General features: G+C 51.4%; 1 protein-coding gene across 1 annotated transcript; it reads right to left on the bottom strand.

The window, feature by feature from the left end:
• Nucleotides 1-281: 281 nt before the first annotated feature.
• On the bottom strand, nt 282-8675 carry LOC143407585 (neuronal acetylcholine receptor subunit alpha-2-like). Its single transcript, XM_076866859.1, is given in 7 exon segments — nt 282-400; nt 1377-1995; nt 1998-2337; nt 4682-4791; nt 7071-7115; nt 7475-7626; nt 8603-8675. Coding segments are annotated over 7 exon segments (1458 nt in total).
• Nucleotides 8676-11132: the final 2457 nt, after the last annotated feature.

The raw sequence follows: 11132 nt of genomic DNA on the forward strand, positions 1-11132 counted from the left end.
TTTCTCCTTGTGCTAGTCCCACCCCTCTGCAGGGCAGGGTCCTCCTTCTTTTCTAACTCCTCTGCTTGCTAAACCGGGCTTTCTGTCCAGCAGATTCCCAGTACAGTAGCATCACAGTGAGTGCTCCAGGAAGATTTTCAGAGCTGATGCTCTCTCCCCAGAAACACCACAGGCAGATGGTGCTGGCTCCAGAGGGCACTCTAGAGGCAGCTGCAGTTAAAGGTGGTCATTGCTGGCTGGCAGGACTGCCTTGGAGCCAATATAAGGGACATGACATCAGATCATTGCAGCCAGGAACGAGGCAGAAAGAGCCCCAGGGTTCCCAGGAAGCAGACAATGATAAAGAGCCGGAGGAAGATCCTGTCGATGACCATGGCAACACACTTCCAGTCTTCTCTCACTTGTAAGAGAAATGGGCTCACAGTGACAGAGGCCAGGCCTCAAGAAGTGTACCTCTCATGCTCAGTCCCTGTAGGGGCAACCACAGGGCAGCAGGAACTGCCCTCTGAGACCCAAGGGGAAGCTAAGACTGGCACAAGTGCAGAGATGGGGTGGAGGGAGAAACAGAGCTGGCCCAAGCCCCATACCACCCTCTCCTCTGTCCCACCTATCTCACCCTCCACATTGCCGGGGCTCAGCAGGTTCAGGGCAAAGGGACTAGAGGGTCACATAGAGGTGCTGGAACCATCTAAAGAGATGGACTCCCAGTGGCTGCAATGATTTCAGTGAAGAGAAGGTAGTGGGTGGGGTAGGTGTGACTCAGGGCAGGTTAGTGGGTGGGCTTTGTGCAGCTTGGATTCCCAGCCCAGGCCAGGGATAGATGCCTAGCTGCTCCCAAATTAATGATTAATTTTCTCATTCACTCATCAAGGCTATCCAGTGATCCTTTCCAGCCTTTCACCCTTCCCTAAGTTGATAAGAAAATGCTGATGCTGAGTGCTAGATAAGGCAGAGGCTGCGGAGAAGTCCAGCCTTGTACAACCAATAATCTGCAGGGTCTGTGGTTGACTCATGAGCTTCACAGAGGGCCTCATGAGCAAAGAGAAGAGGGGACCATCTAGCATAAAAGAGGAAGGCCACTGTCACAGGGGGCTAGCCCACCAGGCTCTCCTAATGCCCCCTCCACCTACCATCCCTGCCAACTCCTGTAGGTAGTGGCATAGCATGGGACTGCAGAGTCTACATCTAAGCACGCCCTTCTCTGCTTGCTGTCTCCCAGTTAGGCTGAGCAGGGACATTCTTGACCTACTGCCTTCAAGTGTCCCAAGAGCCAGCTAAATGTTCTCTCCCAATTTGTCTAGCTACCACCTTGAGGTGGGAGTTTTCCCTGCTAAGCTGGTAGGGTCACCCAGGGGAGGCCCTCACCCAGATCTCACTCACCGAAGAGTCAGCATCCTCAGACCACAGGTGGTCAGCAATATAGTGCACACCTTCCAGTTCTTTCTGTATGCAAGGTGACAGCAAGATCTCAGGCTCCCCAGAGGGAGCCTTGTCCCTGGGCTCTGAGGCCTGTGGGTTCAGGCATCTGCGGCCATAGATGATACCCATGGAGGGGGCTGGGCATCCTGCACACACCCATATGCCTTTCTCCTCTTCCTCCTCTGCCTTCTCTCTCTCCTCTGCGTCCATGTTGGTCTCCAACCAGTAACAAGATGGGCCAAGTTTCAGGCCTGGGGAGTCATGTGGCTCCAAAGGAGGCCGGTTCATCAGCAGCCACCAGGGCACACGTCCCAGCAGGGCCACCCACACCCAGCAGAGCATGCTGTGGGTGCTGGGGAAGCCGTGGTGCACGTTGAGCACGAAGATGGTGATGACAATGGAGAGGGTGACGAAGATCATAGTGAAGAGCTGGTACTCGCTGCTCAGCAAGAGCAGCATGGAGATGCACAGTTTGATCTTCTCACCACAGTCGGAGGGCAGGTAGAAGACCAACACGGTGAGGCAGGAGATTAGCAGACGGGGGATGATGAAGTTGATGGTGTAGAAGAGCGGCAGTCAAAGCGGATGACAAAGGCGTAGGTGACGTCAGGGTAGATCTCGGGGTAGCAGTCATACTTCTTGCTGTTGTAGGTGCCCGTGGCATTGATGATGGCCCACTCGCCACTCTCCCAGTAGTCCTTCAGGTCCACCGTCTGTTCCATCGGCTCCAGGTCGATCTTGGTCTTGTCATAGGTCCAGGAGCCAGACTTCATCTTACAATTCTGCTGGTCGAAGGGGAAGAAGGTGAGGTCGATGCTGCAGGAGCTCTTGTAAATGTCGGGGGGAACCCAGTGCACAGTGCCCGTGGAGAAGAGGTGCGCTGTGGTCAGGTGGGTCACCACAAACTCCCCATCTGCACTGCGGAGAGAAGACCAGCTGGGGGCTCTGCACACCCACCTGACCCACCCAGACTGCTGCAGAGAACAACATGAACAAGGCAGTTCTTAGCTGGCCAAGTGTCCCATCTTTTGCAAGAGTATAAAATTCCCCCAGAAGATGGATATACTTGAGTTTTCTTTTCATATAACATTGTTTTAATTGCAAAAGTTGTAGTTTTGAAGAACACTGGAAAGTACCAAGAATTTTTAAAATACCCACTATTAACATTGTGATATTATACATGTCTATTCTATTGTCACGCAGACAATGATTCTGATGGTTTTGCATATTTGAGGTCATAGGGTGTATGCAGTTCCATTGGCTGTTTTATTCCTTTAATATTTTAGAGTGATAATTTTGAACTGTACTTTCCTAGCACACAGTGAGCAAGCAGCCTCTTAGGTAGAAGATCATGACTTTTCCACTTGGATCTTTTGTTCTTTGCTCAAGAGACCTAAGATTTTGGCTAGTGAGAAAACTTCCTGGAGTCAATGCGTCTAACCTCAAACACTAGGGCCCCCCTAGGAGGCAGCTTGGCACCAACAGGAGGCTGGCTGGAGTGCTCACGGAGGACTCAGTCAAGGGAGGGGAGGGGGCACCACAGCAGAGGGCCCTGCAGGAACAAGAAATAGCTGTGGCCAAGGAAAACCTTAACAGTGCTCACTGGAGCCACCAGGTGGGCATCATAGTGACTGTGGTAGATGAGGTTGGGGACTTCGTGGGAATGAGAATTCAAAGACCCACAAGGACTATGGGGACACTGGAACAATGGTGACCAGTCAGATGGGACTTCTTCAACTCCCCCTTAGCTTCCTACGGTCTGTCCTAAAGTCCAGGGAATCAGAATACAAGGGAGTTTCCCATGGAGTAGTTCCAGGGTAGACAGACAGACTGGCTGGAAACAGGAATTTTGAAAGAGAGTAACAAATACATCAGGCAAAAAGTCAAAAAGAAAAAAAGAAAAAGAAATTAAAGGCATTTTGGTCATTTCACATAATTGCCACTAGATGGCAACATGCACGCATTTGGTGGAAGGAACAGTTCTATTGATTGGCCAGAGTGCAGTGCCTGGGTGGAGCAGATGTTTCTTTATATGTCTACAGAAGTTTGACTGGGCTTTTCTTGTGAAAATCGAGTCTTAGTGGTCATGGCTTTATTGACAATCCTGAAATGTGAAGTTGTATCTGACCCTAGGACTTTGCTCATATCTCTGCCAAATACTCAGGAAGTAGAAACTAGGATGTTCCTGGGTGCCAGCTCCTGGGTACAGAGCAATGGGGTGGGGGTGTGAGTCAGCAAACACAGGTACCTGCAGTGTCAGACCTGCCAGGTCACCCAGTGGCAAGTGTGTGTTTACCAAGACGGCTTAGGTGAGAGGGCGCTGGGCCTGCCCAGGACCAGACAGTGTAAGGAACTGGTGTAAGGAACTACTGACCTCTCTGGAGGTCTAGAAATGGACTCTCTCTCTATGTTTTATTGGTCAAAAATATCATTTTCAAAGTAGGGTCCAAGGGATTGGGAAGTGCTCAGTAAGCTGGTTTCTTTGCTTCAGGACTTAAAACAGCATTTAAAACGCTATTGTGCTCTGCTGGCTTCCAAAGCCCTTGGCAGGGGATGACAGACATACAGTGTGATCCAAAACCATGACCACAGAACCTTGTCATAGGTATTCATATCTTAAGGAAGCAGCAACCTGCTTTAGAAAATGGTTTTAGACAATTATAACACCTTCTTTTAAATTTGAACTTCTTAACTTCTCAATGAAGAATTGCCTGATACCAAACATACTAATAAAAATATAGATTTCTATTTCTCCTATCAAAAAGTATCTTAATTCATTGATTTTTGCCCACTGGGATTCTCTATATACTCCCCCCCCCAGCTTCTGTTAGCTTCTAATTGTTAGGGTGAGATTGATCCTTTGGGTCTTGAATCCAAGGCAAGTATAAGAAAACATGATTAAAGAAAAAACATACTCAGTGAATTTGTTCTTCATAGGTGCTACTATAGGATGCCACTTACCTGGTCAGACAATATTGCCATCCTCTAAAATTTCAACTCTTAGATGTTTTTAGAGAGCCTGAACCACATTTTCCAAAGGATACTCAGAGTTGGCAAATCTGTCCCATATCACCGTGCTACAAATGAATACATCTTCAGTGCCCAGTAAATGGTGTGTAGGAGGGAGAGAACAGAATGAAAGGAATAAAAAAATACAGAGGAGGAGGTTCTCTGCTAAGCATTGAGAGGGAAAGGATGAAGCCCTCCAAGTCCCCTTTACCATCCTTCCTGGTGATCTTCCCAGGGCTCCATGGCTTCCTACTTGTTGGAAAGGACAACGTCAGGGATCCAGATCATCTCTGAAGGGACCCGCAGGGAGGTGATATTGCCAAAATCAGCGAGGTTCCAGCACAGCTTGTAGTGCCTCCACTCCTGTGCAGGGGAGGGGTCCCATCACTGCCATGCCAGGGAGGGGCCTCTGTCAACCTAGGCTGAGCTAGGGATTCAGGAGCCCCCAGAGCCCCAACCAGCCCCACAGAACAGAGAGGCTGCAATGCCAGAAAAGGGCTCTGACCAAGGAACCAGGCACACCCTCCCAGATAAACACCCTCCTCGCTTTGCCCCCACTTCAGTAGCTAACTCCCAGGCAGGTGGTGTCCCCAGCCATGCCCCTGGTTCTCTCTTGCCTCCCTGGCTGACTCCAGTGAGGCACTGCAGGATCTGAGCTGAAGTCGCGTTTCAGCACATCACAGTTTACAGAGGTGGGTAGATTCTCCATCCAGGAAGAGGCTCCAGAGACAGCCGGCCAGGGCATACCTAGCAGGTGGAAGTGATGACCACAGAGGGAAAAAGCCACCTGCCAGAGGCATGCGGCTGAGGCTCAGAGCTATTTGTGACCTCAAGAATATGTTCCAGAGTCCTCCCTACCCAGGGGCTTGCCCAGGAGGGAGCAAGAGTTGCTCTGGACTTCACTCCTGCTCCCTCCAAATCATGGCCAAGTGAACCTGTTTCTCTCCCCCGATCAGTTCTTATTCTCTCTCCATTCCATTCATCATGTTTTCAGTTCCAATCAACATTTTGGGGAACCCACATCAAGTTGGGGCATATTACTGTCCTCGGGCATGTAGTGGTAGGTTGAATCACATTCATTTTACAGATGAGGGAAATGAGGCTCAGAGAAGCTGAATAACATGCTCAGCATCTCAGGCTAGTCAGCGTTGGTGATGGATTGATGGCCCAGGTCCCACAGCAGTGTATATCCTCACCTCCTGCCCAGCCCCTGGCCCAGGTGACCAGACCATGTGGATAGCTGCAGTGACCTAGGTTCTAGGCCTACCCCAACTACACACACAGTACCTTCCTTACTTTGGTCCCCAGTTGGCACATCTGTAAATATGAGCCTCCTCACACTCCAAAAGCTCTGGGATGTACAGTATCCACTCAGAGCCTCTGGACCAACGTCTAATTTAAACTAAGTAGCTGAAACACCACACCCCAACACCATCCGGGGCCCCCTGGGGGACAGGGATTACAGAAAGGGCACTGGAGGACCAGGCACTCATTCAAAGGACTCAAATAGAGATGCCAATCAACATTCTGGTGGGTGTGGCTCTCTGCATGTTTACCTCTGCCCACGGACAGTCAGGTGCTGGTAGAGCAGGGCACCAGCTCCTCTTTCTCACATTCTACTGCCACCTCCATGTCAGAGGCCTTCAGAGCATCAGAGCAGATCAGGAGGGGTAAGAAGGGAGGGAACACACTGGGATTTTCATGAGACCTGTGCTCTAATGAGTCTGCCCTAGGAGTGGCCCATCCAGGAGGGCCACATGCTTTTTGGCTGTCCTTCCACTGAGAGGTGGGGTCTATGGCCCCTCCCTGAATCTAGCTGGACTCCTGTACTGCCCTGACCTACAGAATATGGCAAGATGGATGCTGAGCCCATTCAGGTCATCAGAGACCAGCAGGTTCTGCTTCTCTCTAGGGACCTTCCTTCTGGGATCCCTGAGCCACAGGTGGGAATCTGACTTCCCTCCTGGAGACACTTCAGGGAAAGACCCCGAGAGGTCCTGGGCAGGGCCAGGAGGCCAGCCAGGCCCACCCTTTCAGAACTTTCCAAACACCCCTGCTGTGAGTAAAGTTTGTCCTTAACCCTTCAGAATAGGACAGCCACCAGCCAGATGCTCCCAAGTAGTCACCATGCAAAGCAGAGGAAACACTCAAACTCCTGATCATGAAACTGAGATACGAAACATCCAAGTGGCTCTAGTTGTCGAGCTTCAGGTTTCTCAGGCAACACAAACAGGGAACTCAGTGTTCTTTCGTAGAAGGAGCAGAGCCAGGCACACCTGGGTGCCCCCTTTACTGTCCCAGCCACACCCTGCTTCTCATTTTCCTCAGCTGTAAAATGGGCAGAATGAGATCCCCATGGGGTTTTGATGACAATGCAGCCTGTCCCCAAGCAGAAAGGACTATGAAATGTCCATTTCTAAGAAAGGCATCTCTGGCTCTCTGGTGACATGTCCAGGGAGTGGACTCAGAGCCTGGCCATGCAAGCAAAGTCCGCTGGAGAGGCCACTTGCAACCAGATGACCGAAGTGGCAGGTGTTCACCAACCTTGAATGCAGCAGCTTGCTCCTGTCAGGGAAAGGTACAGGGAGGGGTGGGGCAGGGTCCGGCGATGACTGTCCCCTCCCTGCTGGGAGAATCCTCACCTGCCTCAGCCAGACATTGGTGGTCATCATTTGGTTCTTCTCATCCTGGCTGGTAAGAGGGAGAGGGCAACAGAACCAGAGCACAGGATGAGTGAGGGGGCTGCAGTGATCCCCACCCACAGGAAGAGCCTCTGTGTGGCACCCAAGCCCAGCGTCCCTCCCAACATTCCCCTGGATTCAGATTCTTCAGGGTCACACAAGAAACCCCCCTGCTGCCCTCTGCTGCCCCAGAGGGGATCTGAGCGAGGGAGGGGAAGGGGCTGTGGCAGCCCAGGAGGAAAAGGCTGAGGTCCCCACTGTAATGGAGATGGGCTGGGGGGCTGGGACTGCAGGGGGGAAACTGGGGAAGAGCCTGGGTTCTGGAGGCTGATTCTGAGGGGCCCAGGATTGGGAGACAGGCCCACCACATCAATGGGCTGGGCAATGGACAGTCCAAAGCCCACGATCACCACATCTGAGTTGTTGGGCACCAGCCGTGCCCAGCAGTTATAGCCCCTGAAGAGGTATTTGAAGAGGCAGTCCTCAGCCTGGGTGTGAGGGCCTCGCTGAGTCAACACTGTGGGATGGGAGAGAAGAGGAGGGGTCTCCAGAAGCCAAGGAGGCAGCGGGCATCCGGCTTCCCATCAAAGAAGAGGCCACCATCTGTGTGAGCTTCAGCTTGCTCATCTGTCAAGTAGGATGTGAATTCAGATTCCACTTCAAACCCTGTGGAGGACTCACTATGATAATGTTCACCAGAGCTGTGCAGAGCCCCGTAGCCACAGTGCACTTGCTCGTGCTGGTCGTCAGTACTGGACATCAGTACCTGTGTGATATTAGATAACAAAGCCAGAGTACTGCGGCAGGGAGGGGGGAGATCCAGCCCAGGTCCCAGTTAAGGTGCAGGGAGGGGACTTGCCCCATGACAGCAAGCCTTGTAGTGAGCAGCATTAGTTCCCACCCAGTCATCAGAGGAATCAGCGGTGCCAGCCGTAGCCCTCGCCACTGAGGGCACCTCCCTGAGTTGTTCCTAAACCCCTGGCACTTGTCACCTCTCATCAACTAGGCCAACCACTGTCAATGGATCTCTCAGGGGGTTTTCAGTACTCTGTCAATGGCTTTGGCACACCAAGGCTCTGCCACTGAGTGAGTGGACAGCTACTGCTCCAAACCCAGAACCGCAGCAGCTTCAGCTGGGACAGAAATCCTGGCAAGGACAACAACCACCACATGTGTGTCCTGGGTGCCTTCTGTGACCCAGGTGCTAGGCACAGGCTTTCCTTTTGTCCCCACAATAGCTCTGGGAGGTCCGCAGCACTATTTGTGTTTTGCAGATGAGCAACAGTGAAGCCGGGGACATTCAAGGTAACACAGCTGTTAATATCAGCACTGTGACAGCCCCTCCACCTTCTCCCTGTGGAACCAGGCACCAGCCAATGACCTTTAACATCCTTGCAGCCTTGAGGACTGCAATGAGCCCACCTGCAGGATATCCCCCCACCTGGCACATGTGCACACAGCGGTGAAGTCCCAGACGTAATGCAGCCACTCACCTGCTGGGAGCAGAAGGGGCCACCAAAGGCCAAACTTCATCCAGGGTGGCAGTGCAGAATGGGAGGGGTCCATGGTCTCAGATGAGGGTCTGGCTTCCCATGCACATCCAAAAGAGGGCAGGTACAGCTTGCTGTGGTCTAATCTGGCAGGATGTCACCAAGCTGGCATGGCAGGGGGCCACTGGATTCTGCAAGGCTCCTTCTGCTGAACCTGATCAAAGCCAGAGAAAGACTCTTGAGTCATGTCTCCTCAACACTCCACAGAGGGGTGCAAGGCCTTCCAGGAGCACCGGGCTCCTGGACTATCCCCAGCTTGACTGAGGAATCCACATCTCCCACTTTCCAGTGTCAGCCGGCTGCTCTCCCTAGACAAGGCTGACCTACCAGGGGGCACCCACGTTCCCATCACTCTGGCTTCAGCACCTCATCTGTAAAATGGGGATAATTTCACAAGCTAGTCAGCAGAAGAGCACAGGTACCAGTCACCGTAGCCTAAAGGTGGAAATGGTCCAACGTCCACGAACTTATAAACAGATGAAAAAAGCCATTGGATGGATGTGATACAATGTGATTCAGCTACAACAAGGAATGAGGTGCTAACATGGCCCCACCACGCGGAGGAAGCTGGGAAACAGCCCAGACCCCAAGAGGCCAGTCACAGAAGCCCCTGTAAGATGAGGACAGGAAACTCCACAGAGACAGAAGGATAACCAGGAAGTGGATCTGGGGAGGGAGGGTGGTGAGGGATTGATTAAACATCACTGGGGGGTTCCTTTTGGGGAAACAAAAAAGTTCTGAAAATACACAGTGGTGATGACTTCACAATTCTGGGAGCATTTCTAAAGGGGCACTTCTATGCTATGTGAAGTATACCTTGAAAATGCTGTCGTTAAAACATACACACCTTCTGGATTAATAAGAAGCAGCCACTCTCAGGCCATGAGGACGGTGGTGTGTGCAGAACACAGCAATGAGATGGAGGCAGCGTCAAGAACAGTGAACTGCTCGACTTGTCATGGCAGCAAGAGTTGGGGAATGCAGTATTTTAGGTGTATATATTATTGTATGTCCTATGTGATTTTAAACTTTTCACTAAGGTAACATGTTAAGTATTACCTTAAAAGTGGGCCCATTCGTGGGCTGGGATTGTGGCTTAGCGGTAGAGTGCTCCCCTAGCATGGGCAGGACCCGGGTTCGATCCTCAGCACCACATAAAAATAAAGGCATTATGTTGTGTCCATGTACACCAAAAAAAAAAAAAAATGGCCCATTCAAATTAGTTTTTTTAAAGAGCTGTTTTTATTGGGAGAGAAGATGCCCTCTGCTTGGGTACACTCTGCATATGGGGTGCAGACATAACATTGGCTTTCTGTACAAGCTGTGGGAGCAGGGTCTCCTTTGGGGATGGTAAGAATGTTCTAGAACTAGATAGTGGTGATGGGTGTAATGGTAAGTTTTATGTTAAGTGTATTTTAAACACAATTTCTAAAAACAAACAAACAAACAAGAACAAGGCTAAGCGAGTGCTTTAAAAATGTAAGCCACCTCGTGCATGACGGAATTAGAATAACCGTTAACGGAGGCACAAAGCCACATTCTCCTTCTCAGCCCTCCTTTTCCCAACATCTCAGCAGTGAGTCCACACATCACCCATGATCTTCTGCTTCTCCCCAAACCTGTCACACTGCTCGCTTCTGCCCTCTTGCCAGGAAAAGAGAACTGGCCTGGAGCTTGCAAATGTGGCTATGGGTCCTAGCCAAGTCACTAGGCTCTGCTGGGATTTTGGCTTATCCTTCTCCTGCCCTGCCTACCTCCAGGACAGGGGCAGGGAACAAGTAGGATGGATGTGCTCCTGGAAGCTCCTGGCCCTGCAGTGGCTGGGCTAGGCACACTGCTACTGGGCTTGTCAAAGCACCAAGGCCCAGTGGCATCACACAGAGAGAGTTCGTGCCAACTGGGGAAGAGAGGGTGTGGGAAGGGTTTGAGGAGAGTGTCAGTGTCCTGCAATTTCTGGGACTTATTTATTGCCACAGGCTCTTCCAGGGTGTATTTTGGGGCAAAAGGCCTCCTCACATCAGTTTTCCCAGGAGGTTTCAACCCAGAGACTCACTAGAAAGTGAGATTTACGTTTTTCCCCTGTTCCTTGAGAGAATACTGCCCCTTACCACCAGCTACTCTTACTCATCTGGTGCCACACTACCCCACTACTACCCTGGGGTTTCCTGCTTCATTCTACCTCTCTTAGAGTTGACTCGTTCCTTCCAGTCCCCCAAATGGTTCCCAGAGGTGGCTGTTCTGGTGAAGGGGTCCCCACATGGGAGGGACAGGGGTTCTTGGAACCTGCCTTCCACAACAGACCCAGGCTCTGACCCCTCAGGATTTGCTCTGTCCACACACCAGGTGTGGTGGCACTGCTGCCCAGGTTCCCACGAGAGCACAGATTCATGTACTCACCAACTAATGGTCCCCTGAGTGCCACATAAGGTTTGTGCAGCACCCAACCACCTGGGATTGGCAGCTTCCCTGACCC

This window comes from Callospermophilus lateralis, chromosome 9 (assembly GCF_048772815.1).
Source record: "Callospermophilus lateralis isolate mCalLat2 chromosome 9, mCalLat2.hap1, whole genome shotgun sequence".
NCBI classification, from domain to species: Eukaryota; Metazoa; Chordata; class Mammalia; order Rodentia; family Sciuridae; genus Callospermophilus; species Callospermophilus lateralis.